At 43.1% G+C, this 16,643-nt stretch overlaps 1 protein-coding gene across 3 annotated transcripts in view; it reads right to left on the bottom strand.

Moving 5' to 3' along the window:
• The window catches only part of FGD2 (FYVE, RhoGEF and PH domain containing 2), a 414,855-nt gene that overhangs the window by 182,592 nt on the left and 215,620 nt on the right, over positions 1-16,643 (bottom strand). For all 3 annotated transcript variants that reach the window (XM_069633421.1, XM_069633424.1, XM_069633422.1), the window contains 2 exons: positions 7,852-7,932; positions 6,174-6,322 (listed from right to left, as the gene is read on the bottom strand). In XM_069633421.1, the coding sequence (XP_069489522.1) occupies positions 6,174-6,322; positions 7,852-7,932 (230 nt within the window). The remainder of the gene's footprint in view (positions 1-6,173; positions 6,323-7,851; positions 7,933-16,643) is intronic.

The following is a 16,643-nucleotide window of genomic DNA, read 5'->3' as shown; positions in this document are numbered from 1 at the left end:
TGAGAATTCTACAACTATTCACAGTCAAAGCTAAATGTTGAGAGACACTGAGACCTTGAGTGTTACTATGCTTGATAGACTGCAACATGATCCCTTCCCTAACAGAACTATACTTCAGTCACTTCCTGAGTTGAGCCAAAATCACATCTGATGACATACAATCAATTACATACCCTGATTTATATAACCACAGCATGGTGGTAGTTAACTCCCACTCAAAAATTGTAAACAATACTGTCTAGCAAACTCGCGGACCCTCAAATTGAATGGCACACTCTTGGAAATTCGAAAACAACTTCCTTTACTGAACCCAAATTAAACACAACCTCAGTCTTATTGGCCGTCATCCGCCAAACACCAGCAGCAACTCCAGCCTGCCTCTTAAGCTTGCTCTAACTGTCTAAACCCTACAACAGCCCCCGCTCAACCAAGGCCTCAGTCCATTTCGAGATGGACATGGATCTCTAAAGCAACACAAGCATCAACTAACCTGTCACGACGCTAGACTACTGACCTAGATTCACAGCACAAATGCTCACTGGAATACTAGAGGCTCTAGCCATCTTCTTTCACCAAAGGCCAAAGGACTAAACAACTACGACATAGTGCTACTACAAGAAACATGGCTAATGGTGGATCCAATATGGCCTGACCACATTTTCTCATGTATTCCTGCTACTAAAGCTGCTAAAGGTCGACCCTCGGCAGAACTCCTCACTGCTGTTAAAACAAACACACAACTACAACTAGAGCCTTGGCTTTCTCCTCTTCCTGGGATCCAACTAACTAAAATGACAACGCCAAATCCGCTCCATCCATTATTCCCCAAATCAGCTCTAGTAAATATATATTGGAACCCGCTGGCACAAGAAGACAAAACATTCTTCTCCAAAAATGAATCTGCTCTTGATACAGCACAATCTGACCCACAAGTCAGAACTATAATAATTGCTGGCAATTTTAATATGAACTGCCTTATAACAACTGCAGGTCATCAACAGTCAAGAGCCAATAAATGGATGTCATTAATGCAAACTCATGAATTTTCAATACTTAATGGATCTTGTCATGAGGATAATCCACCTCTTTACACCTGGAAAAGAGGTTTGCAATCCTCAGTCTTATGGGCCTCATCACGAGTTGGGCGCTAACCCCGGCGGTATTACCACCAGGGCTATTAGCCCTACCGCCAAACCCCCCAGCACTATTAGCGCCGGATCATGGGTTTGGTGGAACGGTAAATCCCCATTCCCCATTAGACCCATTCGGAATTTCCCATTTCCCATTGTACCCAATGGGGAATGTTCAATGCTATTATTGCCGGCGGTATTACAGCCGGCAGTAATGGCGCCGAAAATCAGCAAAATCAAAGCAGATTTGCCCCCAGCTCAGACCTGGGGGTAAATCCGCCACAGGGTAAATCTGTGATTTGGCAGACCCTTTGATGAGGCTGCATGCCTTTATAACATCAGACAAGAATAAACGAATCGCCTCTTTCAAAGTTATATCAACTGATGAGAGTGACAACTCGATTTTAGAAGTTCGTTGGATCTCTCATGCCAAAATCACGCCAGCATATTATGACCAGGCGATTTCTATTAATCAAGATAGGAACCACCTCTCGTGGCGTATAAATCAAATAACTTTATTATGATGATCACTACAATGAGCACTATCTAGTACTTATTTCCCCTGAGCCATTGAATATACTGAACATCTTCAGATAGTAAAACAAAATACTTATTCATGGAAACAAACCTCATTCGAACACAAGCACTCATATCACTCTGAGATCATGGAATTAAAGCTCATATATAATATATAAGAATAAGAGCATTATCCCCCATTACTCAATCAGAGCAGACAACGAGTATGAGAACTGAATATACAAACAAGATTAGGCAGATATTAGCCTTTATAAAACAACAAAACGCTGAAAAAATGCAAGAGGCTATTTAAAAAAAATCTATTGGAGAGATTTGGAAACTGTTAAACGATATACCCAACGCTGCCACTAGTTCAGTATTGTTAATCTCCGTCAGTGAACAAAAGTGGATCTCATACTTCTCCAATATACGTAACACACCTCAGTTGCAAATTTCACCCCTAGCCTTTAATAGTTCAGCACTGGATAATATACTATTCGATAAACTAGATATTATGTTTATACTTAATAAACTAAGTTCTTTGAGAGCCCCCGGACCTGAGGGCCTATCAAATTTAATTCTTAAGAGACATCCTGAACAGTGAGCTAGCATCCTTGAAATAATATTTAAAGAAATTATCCAAACAGGCAAGTTACCCTTGTCCTGGAAAAAAGCTATTCTAATTCTAATTTTCAAAAAAGGTGGCAGGTCTAAACCAGAGAACTATCGACCCATAGCCCTCCTGGATGCTCCAGGAAAAGTCTTTGCAAGGTTAATTCTAAGGGACTTCACATCTTGGTTCAATGATAACCAAATTTTAGATTGTGATCAGTCAGGTGTTATCAAAGGCGCAGCACTGTTGTAAATCTACTCATTTTATCCACGATTAAGAAACAAGCAATCGAGAGGAAGCAGCCAGTTTTTATAGCATTAATAGATTTTAAATAGGCCTTCGAATCTGTATCATGAAATTTTCTGTGGAAATAATTACAACAAGCCAACTGTCCCCTACACCTACTCTTTTTGATAAAGCAGTTTTATCTAGACACATCCCTGAAAATTAAACTTACTACGGATGGGCTACTTTTTAACTCAAAACCAATAAAGGCCTGAAGCAAGGTTGTATCTTTGCCTCTACTCTTTTTAATTTCTATATTAAAGACATCGGTACTAGTTTCAAGGCAGTTTGTGCTTTCCCCCCTAAAATAGGATCAAAAGAAATGTCATGGCTCCTATATGCGGATGATTTGTCTATCTTGGACAAGATTCCCATTGGTCTACAGCGCAAGCTAGCAGCCCTAGGACAATATGCAGTAACCAATGAACTTGTAATAAACACCTCTAAATCAAACATCATCATTTTTCACCATCATCTACCAAAAAACTGATTCAAATTTAACTCGACACTCTGCAACACTTCACTAACTCAAAAGCATCAATATAAATACTTTGGTATAAACTTAAACAGTCATCCTTCAGATCTACCATATACATCTGAGCTTAAAACCAGAATAAAGTATCTAGCAATTCAATGCAGAGCTATTCAGCTCAAATAAAACCTGCCATTGTTTATTATAAACAAAAAGTAATCCCCATAATAACCTATGGCGCACAAACTAAATATCTGTTAAATAGTCCAAAATGGGAGTTTCTTGAAGGCACCTACTGGAAACCAGTGCTATCGCTCCCTTTAAGATTCCCAATGCCCATTATCAGATTCAAGTTAGGGCTAACATCTTTAGCAGCGATAGTATCTTGGCATCTTTTAGCAGCCTATAGGAAATGCATAATTTCCGATGTGAATCAACTTAATTTGTTTCCTGCCCTAAAAACAAAGACTAGATGCCAACTTATTCTTACAAGAGCCAATAACTCGCTTGAAACACTACTAGATACACCTGATAAAGCGAAAAAGTAGCTCTGGCTTCATGATTGGATACTCACTTGTGATGCTTGTCAGAATTATTTAAGCTTTAAAGCTGGAGCATTCCTTAGCAAGTCAATCAATCAAACTGCACCGTATTTATTAAAATTCCCGAGTTGGATATATGGAAATGCACTCTTACATTTTAGACTGGACCTATGGCCAACAAAGGTGAGACTCGCAAGAATCTCGAATCACACCACAACTGATGTGACCTGTTGCTTTTGCAATATGGTCGAGCACGATGAAACCACCCAACATATTATAACTGAATGTTCGTGGCTAAGCTAAGTGATAGACGAAAAGTGGTTTTCTATAAATACTTAAAAGATTATGGGCCTCATTACACGGAAGGCGGTAACCATGGCGCTATTAGCGCCATGGTTGCCGCCGGTATTTTACCGAGTCCGCCATGGTGAATGGCGGAATTACCGCCGCATTCCAAGGTGTGCGGGGGCGGTAATTCCCCATTCACCATGGCACTTCCCCATTCCCATTTTTGCCCCCATAGGGCGCAATGGAAATGGGGAAGGCGGTAATTACGGTACCGCAAACTGCGGTACCGTAATTACCTTCAGAGTCCCTTTGTGGGTCCCGTACTTAACGGCTGGTAAAACCAGCCGTTAAGGTAGGGACCCACAAAGGGACCTCGTAGTAAGGCGGTAAGGGATTACCGGTACCCTTACCGGTACTGGTAATACCTTACCGCCATCCGTGTAATGAGGCCCTATGTTTTACTGACCAAACAGGAAATGTGGAACTATATTTTTAATACAAAAAGCAAATCTGTGAATATCGCGACTGTACAATTCTTATTAACACTAAATCTTACTGAGTAGAATGGCCCCATTTTTTTATCAGATATGCATTTTAGTAACATCACTGGCTACTTGTATCAATTATTTTGTATTTTACAGATCTTAGAATTTTACATGTTTTACCAACTAAAACAATTTGTGACACTTGTTTTTATTCAACATTTACTGTTTGATAACAATTGTTGTTTGGATATTTATGAATCTTCTATACTTTATTGAATTTAATCTTTTGTCAAGAAAGAACATATTTGAATAATCATTTTAGCCACACTACTAAGAATGAAATGTCATGCTGTCTATAACGTGAACCACAAGATTGGAATATAACACTGACCATACAGCACTTAAATCAATGTTTGTAAATCGAAATAAATGATAATCAATTGAAGAAGTTGAGACAAATCAACTAAAAGAATTGTAATTTAATTTTTTTTAAAAAAGAAGGGTGTCCTTCCTGTGGACTGGGGGTAAGAGGAATTTCCTCAACCTCCCACAGAGAGTCATCCAAAGTTGCCTCTCTGGCCAATCTGGTTTGCTCCTGTTTTCTTTTACTGGGAGGCCTGGGGGTACTAGATATAACTCTAAGAGTTTTCAAATCATTCCCAAACATGACTCTCCCAGGCACCTCATTGTGTACACTGACAGGTATTCTAACAGTCATATTATTGCACTGGATTAAAGCTGGCAGAATTGGAACCATTTGGATTGGGCCCCCTGCAAGTTTAGGGGGACTTATGGGTGCCTTAGCAGCATCCTCAGGTTTGAAAAAACGTTCATCAACCACTGTAATGCTTGCTCCAGTGTCTGTAATGGCAAGGGTCTCCTGACCATTTACAAGTACACTGTCCTTATAATATTAGTTTGCCCACAGTCCCAGGGACACTCAAGAAACAATATCTGAGACTCAAATGGGGTCTTCAGCCAATAATTGAAAGTTACCACTTGCCTTAGGAAGTTCTCCCTCAGGGATGAAAGCTAAGGAGGCAGTGTGGACCCATGAAGGTTTACCCTTACATCTAGGATCCCCTTTCACATGATCAGTAGACTCACATACAAAGCATTCCCCAAATGCTCTCTGGAATGGGGGTTTCTGCTGACCTACCTCTGGTTTTGCACCGGGGGTTTCACTAGACCTACCAGGTTTCCCAGGGAATTTACCTATGTTTGTGGCCCTCTTTTGGACGGTTGGAACTCGAATTCTCTTTTCCCTCTTTCTTGTGCTGCTTCCCCAGAATCCTTGTGAGTGGCCCTGTTGGCTACCACAAGTCAGCAGCATGTGCTAACTTTTTGGGATCAATCTCGTTTGAGCCTGCCAAGTGCTGTCACAGCTCAGGAGAGCAGGCATCAAAAACAGATTCTAACAAAAACAGATGTATCATTCCTTCAAAGGTGTTCACTCTGTAACCCTTAACCCAACCATCTAATTTCTTTAAACGCTCACATACCAAGGTAGCCCAAGGGGTACCATTAGACTTGGATGTTACACACAGATCTATGTTTGTGTGTGTTCTATATAGTGCCACTATCACCAGAAATCCATTATCAGAGCGCTTGGTAATTGATGTTACACATCACTATACTCAACTTAGCACGTGGGCAATGTAGGTAGGAGTGAAGGGCAGAGCTGACCTAACTGGGCGTCTAACCCATGACGCATGCCATCGCCCCGATCCCAAGGCGAGCACGCTAGCCTTGAGCTATCCTCCAGGCATATCGGCAAGGGCAAACCCCCAAAGTAGTCGTATTTGAACCCATGGCCGGCTATGCTTGTTCCTGGTAACTCACCATTCAGCCATTCGTTGTTTCAGCTCAGGCAGGAAGAAGAGGCCATGGAACTGGCAAATGGAAGAGATGTTGGAAAAAATGAGCCTGACAACATCTTCTGGGAAAGTCTTCTTGCTCTGGGCCTCTGCCATTAGCTCAGAATAATACACCTGAAAATAGTGAATTTGAGGGTGAACATTACAAATTAGAAAAGTAAAGCTTCTTTCTCTGAGTTGTTGGCATTCCAACAGAACAGTATACTTAAACATGTTCAATCTTAAGAATTTGAGAAATAAAGGAACAGGTTCAACACCATTCTGGTTTTATTTGTTTTCGGGGTTCTCAGGAATTTCTTCAAGCATCATCCTATGTGCATGGCAGATATATATACTGGGAGTCAGAGGCTGCCTCTATTGACTTTTTAGCACAACAGCTCAGTACTTCCTCCCTCAACTCTGGACACAAATGACTTCCTATCCAGCAATCATGCTCTTCTTATATTCTCCCAATTGACCCCTGATTGGTAGGGAGCTTCCCTCCTTTCTTTTAAAGTCTAGTTTGGAGTTTTAGCCTCTGCACGTTTCACAACATGCTCCGTGTTCTAGCCTCTAACCTATTGCAGGGGGCGATGAAGTGACATGGTCCAGGTAGACCATTTTGAATGTTGTCATTTAGTCTATATCTGTGGAAGCCACCACAAATAAAAAGGGAAAAAGGTGGTTGGAACATCCATGGCAATAATACTTAACAATTGACTTGCATCATCTAGTGATAGTGGAGTTGTCACCCTGTCAATATCCAATATTATCCAAAGTATCATACATATTATCAGAACTCAGGCTTTAATACTCAAATTAAATCAAAGGTGACTAGCCTTTCCTTTTGCAGAGGAGTCAGCGCTCAGTTTTTGATTGTCAATTCTATCAGAAGTGTCAACTCTAAATCATCCAATGTTATCTGAACACAGTCTCTATTCATCTAATGATATCAAAGCGGTCAGTCTTCTATCATCCAATGATATTAGAACTCTGACTCTCTCCATCCAACGATAGCAGAGCTGTCCTTCTTAAATAATATAATGATATCAAAGCTCAGACTCTATCCATCCAATGATTTCAGAGCTGTCAGCCCTAAATCATCCAATGATATTAGAACTCAGACTCTATTCATCCAATGATATCAGAGCTGCCAGTCTTAAATCCTCCAATGATATCAGAACTCAGACTCTATTCATCCAATGATATCAGAGCTGTCAGCCCTGAATCATCCAATGATATCAGAGCTCAGACTCTATTCATCCAATGATATCAGAGCACCCAGTCTTAAATCAGCAATGCTATCAGAGCTCAGACTCTATTCATCCAATGATGTCAGAGCTGCCCGTCTTGAATCGTCCTAGCATTTAATGCTAATTGGTGAAACAAGGTCATGTGATCCAAATGCTCCTGAATCAACAAATCCTCAATCATTCGAATGCTAATTGAGGGATTCGCCTTGAGCTAGAGCTGATGAGTTCTAGAGTGTAATTAGGTAGGTTTTGGGAGTAGTTGGTGGATATCTTTGAATGCCTGATTTAAAAGAATAAACGATTTTCTGTCTGTGAAGAAAAAATGATTCCCAGGAGCTATGGCGGAAGTCGCCCAATGATATATTCCATTGGTCCCCCTTGCGTATGCAACCACTGCCTGTTTGGACTTACCTGGTCCAGCAGATGGAGTCGGTGCACGTAGGCTTGTTCTGTTTCTAGCAGTTCACAAGCAATTTTCTTCTCTTCTGGGTCCTAGAAAGGGTGTAAAGCATTCCATGTGTTTAAAAGTGCAGACACAGTGGTCATGTGTGTGAGTAGCATGAAGGCAATCCTCGCTAGTGGGAGCAGGAGCGAGCCATTCAATTACATCTGAGCTATCCTCACCAGCTGTGACTTCACTCAAAGAAAATAAGCAAACAGCTTTGTCTGTACCAGTTTAAGAACTGTTTTCCACCCATGTGGCGGCTAGGAATAAGGTTTTGGTAAACTGGAAAGATGTTCAGGGTTATATGACTCTAAAAATCATGTGGGACCTCCATGATACACATTAGAGGACATTTTACAATACATGTTAATGCATGCACGGGACCGCCTACATTAACACTTAAGTGCTGCTGGGTCCCCTAAATGTAAACATTTACAAAGCAGAGTCTAGAAGTGAAGAGTAAAACCAGGCAAAATGCCTTTTGCTCTTTACCTATACTCTCTGATTTGTTAAAAATGTAAACAGTGCCTTTAAATTATGCTTTTCAGATGGCATTTACAAGTGTATTGTTATGAAATATGTCAACCTTTTTTTTTTACATTTTTTTATATTAGGCTTTTGTATAGTTTTACAGCATAGAAAACCTTTTGCCCCATCATCAACTTAAAATACAACATCCTAAAACAATCTTATCACTCCTTCCCATCTAGACCACGTCCTGGCTGTTTCAAATGTTTGCTGCTGATCAGTTTATTGAAGGAGCTCCAACCCTCCCTCTAAGTCATTTCCAAGTCTGCTAGTTAAGCTTCGCTAGCTTCAATTTTCCCAAAGATGCCCATCAACAGCTTGACCAGTGCTAAAGTAGTGGGGGTCCTTTCCCCTGCAGTAAACACCCTCCACCAGTCACCCGCCGTCATTGAGCCATATTCGTTGATCTCCTCTCCTAGGATTTTAGTTCTCACTTCTCTCAAGGCTGGCAAAACAGTGTCAGATTTTTTAGTGTTTCGTTCGAGTCTTTTGATAGACATAGTCTACATGTCACGTCCCTTCCACTCGATCTTCTTGGTCTCAGGACTTCTCTAGAAGGGAACAGGTTTATGCGGAATCTCATGAATTGTGCTCTGAAATATCAGTTCGGGAACAATTGCAAGTATTTTGGAAGCAAATTTAGCTTCCTTGCTTCCTGTGGGGTTTACCATATAGTTTGTATATGATATGACATAATATGATAAGGCATTTATAACGCGCCTATACACAAGTATTTCAAGGCACGACAAGGCAAGGGTGGGGGAACAGAGGGAAGACAGAGACAACGATCTTACTAGGCCAGGTGACATTGAGATTGTGCAAGTGCTGGAGAGGGAGCGGGAAAAGTGCCGGGGGAAGGGGAGGGGGCAGCACAGTTCATAGGATAACAGTAAAATAAATAAAACAATAAATAAAAAGTGCAGCCAGCAGGTGGCAGGTGCAAGGGCAAGTGCAGACATCAGGTGTTAAGTGCTGGTAGGGGGCTGTAGCAGTACAGAAACAGCCCCCGAGTGCAAGGGTTGCCAGGGGGGCAATGCAGGTGTGCAACTGGCGGGGAGGGGACCTGGGTCCGAGATCAGAGGCTAGTCAGGTAACCAGTGCAGTTTCAGTTTCAGCCAGGAGTTCAGCAGGGAAGATGGGGAGAGAAAGCAGAAGCAAAGAAGAATGTCTTGAGGTGCTTCTGAACCGGAGATGGTTCTCCTCAAGTGAGAGGCAGGGAGGCTGTTCCAGAGGGAGGCCCCAGCCGAAGAAAGAGAAATACTTGTCTCTCTTCCTGAGTTGTTATCCAGTCCTTAATGTAAACCTTCTTTTTGACCTTGTCAGGGTTCTCTACCAAGGTGTTGTCTGATTCACCCAGATCTATTATGATTCCTTGGCAGATAGACCTCCACTCCTCTATGGTTCTCTCATCGTTTTTCTCCATTGCCTTTTTAGCACCGCAAATCCTCCCCTGGGGTTCAATGCATTTTCGGTAAAATGAGAGAGATTTCCAGGTCACTATAGGTTCCATTGATGTTAGACCGAGTTCCATCCTTACTGCTTGAATTGGTGTACTTTTCGGCAGTCGGAGAACTCTTTTCCAGAAGATTCCTTCCAGTTTTGGCCAATTCTCTGCTGAAAATGAGAAAGATATTTGGCGCTGTATGTTAAGATTGGCAGTACCTTCATACGGCAGAAGGAAACTAAAGGCACCAAGCAAAAGCCACAGTATCTGTTGAGGAGCAGCCTACCCTGGGCCGCCATATTTTTAGCTTTATTTCTCAGAGCTGCCACTCTTGGTGCATCTCTGCTACTAGTATTCAAGCAGACGCCCAGGTAAGTGAAGGAGCTTACCTCTGGAATTCTTTCGCCTCTTAGGTACCATGAGTGGGATTTCTTGTGGCACCCCCCCTTTGGCCTCACCAAAGATCATGATCCTTGATTTTTTGGGATTAATTTGGAGTCAGTTTGCCTCAACATATTTTTGTAGACCCTCCAGCTGCTGCTGTAAGCCTATTGGTGTTTGATCTACCAATACGACGTTGTCTGCGTATAACAATAGTAACCCCAGCTATTTTTGGAGGAAAGCATCTGATGTTATCAAAGGCATCTTTAAGATCCAATATAAAGAGGTTGAATAGTTCTGGGGCCAGTGGGCATCCTTGTTTTAAGCCTTTGTTGGTTGGTATTGGGTTGGATAAGAAGCCTGATATGTCTAGCTTCACTCTTATGGTCGTTCCTGAGTACAAATCCTTCATTGTGTCAGAGATGGCTTTGGGACACCCCCTATCCTCTAACTTCTTCCATAACTTTGGCCATTTTATGGTGTCAAAGGCCTGTGTTAGATCGATGAACGCCATGAAAATCTTTATCTCCTTCTTTCTCTCCGACTCGGGCCTTTAAGGTGTTGATTATAAAGATTTTCAATGGGCTCCCAATCCCCTTAACAAACCCTGCCTGCCATTGGTCTCTATGGCCAGTTGAGATGCTCCATTTCACCAGTGCCCTTAGTATCAAAGCTGTAAAAACCTTACCAGCCACATCCAACAATGCGATCAGTCTGTAGTTATTTGGGTCCGAACACGCCCATTTTTTTTAAAGATGGGAATTATTACTTCTGTTTTCCATGTCATCGGCACCCTTTGTGATTTCAAAATGAATTCAAACAGCTTGTACAGAAATGTGGCCCATTGCTTTGGATCCTGCTTCAACATTTCATTGGTCATCCCATCTGGGCCAGGGGCTCTTGAGTTACTGGCCTTCGCAATAATCTCCTCCACAGATGTTAGTTCTATCACCAACGGCTTCAGTGTATTATTCCTTTGGGCGAAGATAGATGACTCCTCTTCGTTGATGTCAAAGAACTTGGAGAAATAAGTTGCTCAGGATTTAGCTGATATGGGATTTGTTATTGGGGCATCTTGTGGAGCGTCCATTTCGTTTATTGTTAGCCATATTTCTGCTGAGTTCTTAGAGCTGATCTTTCGCAGCATTGCTTCGGCGTCCCGTTGCAACAATCTCTTCTTATGCAAGCGTGCCCAGTTGCGGTGTTGCTGTTTCAGTTTATGGCTTAGTGAGCTAGCTTGCACAGTAGAGATCTTACTAAGCGCACAGATATGGGAGTTAAGACTTTTCTTCTTTCTAGCCACCTCCTGATCGTAAATGTGGTTATGGCCCATGATCTTTTTTTTCCATGTGGCTCTCTTGGCCTCAAAGTCTTGTAGCAAGATAGAGTAGTTACTTACTTGCTCTCCTTCTTTCTGGTCCAACTGTAATATTGACAGTTTTAGTTTGTTCATAAGCCCATTGATTTTATCTGGGCCAATTCTCAACCTATTTCTGCCTGGGGCTACTCCTATAACCCCTTTGTATCGGTCCCATCGCGCGTAGCTCAATGGAGCGCATGTCAGTCTTAACAGGTTGTGGTCACTTGCTGACATTTCTTCTACTACCACACTCCGTGCAACCGAAGTCATGTTGCGGGACATGCATATGTAATCAAGAATTCGACCATCCTTTTTCCCTTTTCTTGTCATGTTTGCTGGGATGTCTCCCTGGATGCTACCATTTAGAATGTCAATGTTTTTAGAAAACAAGATGTTTCTCCAGGATTGGCCTCTTCTTTCAGCTGGAGTCATCAGTGGAAAGTCATCCTCAATGTGCACTCTGTTTTTCTCAAAGCAGATGCAGTTTAGATCTCCACGTATGATGATCCATGGATATTGCCACTTTTCCATTTGCTGGTCCACCAGGTCTGCTATCTGCTCAGGAAAACCATAATTTTCCGCAATTGCCGGATTCCAGTACATGTTAACAATAATCAATGTATTTGTGCATTTTATGCCTCTTTTGATATCTTTAAGGCTAACAACTGGATGTATGGACTAGGATGTAGCACTTGTAACAATGTAAATTGAGTTCGTTTTTTAATGGCAATCAGTAGCCCCGACATAGGTCTTCCTTTTATCCCCTTCAAGGCCGGTTTCAGGTAAATGGTATAACCTTCTAATGTCGGGGTCTCCATAAGCCATGTCTCTTGTAGGCATAACACATCAAAGGACTCAATCTGCAACTTCCCTTTAACAAACACGTGGGCAAATCCCCTGGTGTTCCAACTAGCAAATGTGAAGTCATTCTGGTCAGTCGTTTCTTGGCGTATGGTTTACTGATTTCCTCTGCAAGTAAACCCGCCCATCCATGTTTAGTCCCTCCTCTTCGTCTGCTTCTTATTGTGGTTTTGAATCAATCACCTCTTCTAATTGGCATTTTTCCCAACTTTCTATCCCAGATGTTAGGGGTTCTTGTTCCGTTAAGTCGAAGCCCATTGGCCGGAGTCGATATGCCTCCTCCTTTAACAGTTGTTTTATCAAAGCTGAGGAGGTATACAAAATCACCATGTCCAGCCTTTCTTCCTGTGGAAATTCAATGATGACCAGATCATCCGATGTTAGAAGTCTTAGGTTAGGTACATGGTGAAGGAGACGAACCACATTGGCCCGATTCAGGATTAGTCTGTCATTCAGGTACAATATTCTTTCTAATACCAGGCCAGCACTACGAGATGGGTTGCTTCTTTGCAGGGTCTTCTTTAGATCTTTATGTGTTCGCTGGTTATACTTGTCTTGATTGTTTACCATTACGTCCATCCTCTCTCTCTGCGCCTCATCTCTTCTTCTTTCCTCCCTTATTTTAGGGGGGGGGGTCGAGTGTATCATCCCATTCCACCACCCTTCTTTTCTCTATCTGCCTTGATTTCCCTTGTTTCATAGGCGTTCCTCAACTGTGTGGGTCTTGGTTCGATTGGCCCTGTACTTTTGGGGCCTCCCTCCAAGTTCTCCAGGGGCCTGGGTACGTATTTTTCTTTCCGTCCTGTATTTTGTCATTTTACCTCTTGCCACCACACACAGGGGTTAGGCCAAAGTCGTCCTTTTCTGGTTCTCTTTTCGAGTATGTCTCTTTTTGATTTTCAAGTCTTTGTACGGCCTTGGGTCCCTCAGGCCTTTTCCTCACCCCAGTGCCCACTTCCTCTATCACACTCTTCTCAATCTCGTTCGCTCGTCTGCTGATATCTTCAAACGAATCGCCTTCCGACACTGTGCATGTTGAGAGATCCATCAGGTCCATCAGATCAGTGTCATCCCCCTCGTCCGCTTGTTCTAATCTCTCCCGTTGGATATTCATCAGTTGATTTTGAATGCTCTTATCTTTTTCCTGAGTCTTTAGTTTGGTCACAGTGGGAGCTTTAGTGAGGGCCTTACTCTGTGGTATGGTTAGGTTCCTGATAAAGGCACGGCTTCCATTCGATTTCTGCTTTGGTAAATACCTCTATTTTTAGACTTGTTCTGGAGGTCTTCTTTACCTTGAGCACCTTTTGAGGGATTTTCCTTCAATTTCCCTGTATTCTGTTTCCCTTGTGTTGGACCTTTCTTTTGGTCCTTCCGATGTTTGTTGGAAGTGTCACAGACTTTCTGCAGAGCTTTATCTCTCAGCTATGTGTTACCCTTTTTGGGTCATCTGTCTTAGATTCTCGATTTGATATGGTGTTTGATTGTTTTCCAACGACCTCTGATAGGGTGACTGTGCTGCTTGTTTCATCTCCTTTCTCTAGTTGTTCTTGTGGTTTTTCCAGGTTCCGGTGTTCGGCTGCCTGCATTTGCGTCTGTGCTGTTGCCAAGCTCTCTGATATTAGGGCCTCTTCCCTGTCTGGTACGGTTGGTTGTACGTTGATGATAGCTTCCAAGTGGGGCTCCGTGTCTACCTGGATTATACTACCTTTAACTGGTTTTTTGGACCCAGAATCTGAAAAGACTCGCCATCACTTCTGATGCTCTAGAGGTCCTCTTGTTCATCTTATCTTTGATAATGGGCTCCAGTATATTATGTAGAAGATTAGAGACCCTGGTGGTGCTGTTGTCAAGATTCTTTTGGACTCCTGTTATGAATCCTTCAACAAACACCATTTTAGAGTGCATCATGGCTATCATGGTTGTCTGCTCCTTTAATTGGTCGCCTATGTTCCCGTAAAGTTTCATAAAGGGGGCCATTGTGGCCGCTAGAGCCGTGAGCGTCATTGTGGCACAGTCTCTTGTGGTTACTGCTGGGGACAGGCGTTCTTCAGCTGATTCCATTCTCCCTCTTTTTGAAGCTCCATTTACTTTCGTGGTCTGAAGTATCATTATTATTGGTTCTTCTCTTACCCCCCGCCCCCATTGGGACGGTAATTGACATGGTTAGGAAGGAGTTCTTGCTCGTTTTTTGAGCTGCCTCTGTCAAATAGGCTCCCCAGGGCCGTGAGGCTTCCTTTACAGAGGCGTCAGCCCCCTTGGGCGACAAGGATGGTTTTCTTTGGTTTACATCACCTTCTATTTGTATGCTCCTTTCTTTTACCTCGAATGGTAGGGAGCATATGCCATTTTCTCCTTTATGTTTTTGTTTTTTTCCGAGGTTTCCTGCCCTCTCTACGAACATTTAAGGCCTGCTAAGGAAAGGCCCTGTTTTGCGCCTGTTTGCACACTCGTGCGCGGTGCATCCCACCCCCTTTGTTCCATGATCTATTAAGGTAAGCCACCATCATCAGGCGACTGCCCTATGTACTATCCTAAGAACTTCTCTACCCTTCCTCCATTTGACTATTAATGCTGACTTTAATGCTGACTTTAGCGGGCAAGCAACTGACAAATCCAGTTGCTTGCCCGCTCAAACGCACGTTACCATGTCGACTCACCCCTTGAACTAATTGTATTACCATCAAAATGTCCTCCTATGCATAGTCACCACTTTAAACAAGAGGCACAGCACATTGTTGTGGATTCCCTGCATGCTGTGCTGCTGCAGTGCCACACTATTGTCTTACAATGTTTGCTTGACGTGTACCACTCCCAAAGACCTTTTGATATATGATGTTATGTCCGACAGTATGATACTATGTCTGCTAATATGTTAATATGATACTATGTTTGATCACATGCTTGCCTTGCCCATTGCCTAATTGCTTTAATTGCGAACCGGCCATCTGGCCATATAATCACTGCTGCATATTTCGTTGTACAACCACTACCCAGTAAAATGCTTTTCTTTAGTACATGCCATAATGGAATACACCGGGTGAGCCTGTATTTAGCACTCTGTATTTCAAGCACCATAGCCTCTATGTCTTTGCCTGCCCTCTATATGCCCAGACTACCAACACATACACTTAGCGATTCCTTAACCAAGCCCAAACTCTATTCTATGGCCAACATTTTCAAACCAACATCCTTTCTCCCGCCACTAAAAGTCTGCAATAATATCAAGCCCACACCCTTCTTGCCTCCACTGAGGCCGAGATGCACTAATGGCATGTCGAACCCTGCCTTACATTCATTAGCCCCTATGGACCACATCAGGGTAAGGGAATAGGTGGGAATAGCCTACCGCCTATGTTGTATGCCCTACTGAGTTAAGGTGGGAATAGCCTACCGCCTATGTTGTATGCCCTACTGAGTTAAGGTGGGATTAGCCTACCGCCTATGTTGTATGCCCTACTGAGTTAAGGTGGGATTAGCCTACAGCCTATATTGTATGCCCTACTGAGTTAAGGTGGGAATAGCCTACCACCTATGTTGTATACCCTACTCAGTTAAGGTGGGAATAGCCTACCGCCTATGTCACACCTTGTTGTCTAGCCTATTACCTGAACCTTAAATCTGCCCTCCCAAGACACTTTACTGACCAGCCTACTGATCCCCTGCAGGAACAGCAAGCCCAGGTACCCCGGATCGCTCACCATGCCAGCCAGCAGCACCCCGACCCAAGACAGGTCCAGTCACCTAGCAAACATACCTCCCACGCTCTTTCTACCACCTTTCTCATGCGCCCCCCGCTCTAGACAAGTTTACTCCTGCCTACACAGAAGTGATCACCACACAGCAACCCACCAAGCAACACTCACACACACATTACTCTCATAACCAAACCCAGCACACTCCCAAGGCCCTCATCACTCAGAAACCAGCTCCTACGTACACACACCAAACATGTCCAACACACCTCTAAACCCAACCCTGTCACGCCCCCCTCCACCACCTGACACATCGCTATAGCACATCAGACCCCCACACACAGCCACAGTGAGAAATCCCCCTCACTCCAACACACACACACACAACTTAACTGCGCCATGATCAACACCTGCTCCCTCCCAGCCCATGCCACTGCAATCCACGACCTGATCACCAATCTCAGCCTTGACATCTTCGCACTTACAGAAACC

Source organism: Ambystoma mexicanum, chromosome 13, assembly GCF_040938575.1.
Source record: "Ambystoma mexicanum isolate Mex_15411 chromosome 13, UKY_AmexF1_1, whole genome shotgun sequence".
Taxonomy (NCBI): domain Eukaryota; kingdom Metazoa; phylum Chordata; class Amphibia; order Caudata; family Ambystomatidae; genus Ambystoma; species Ambystoma mexicanum.
This window is presented reverse-complemented; position numbering and strand designations above follow the sequence as displayed.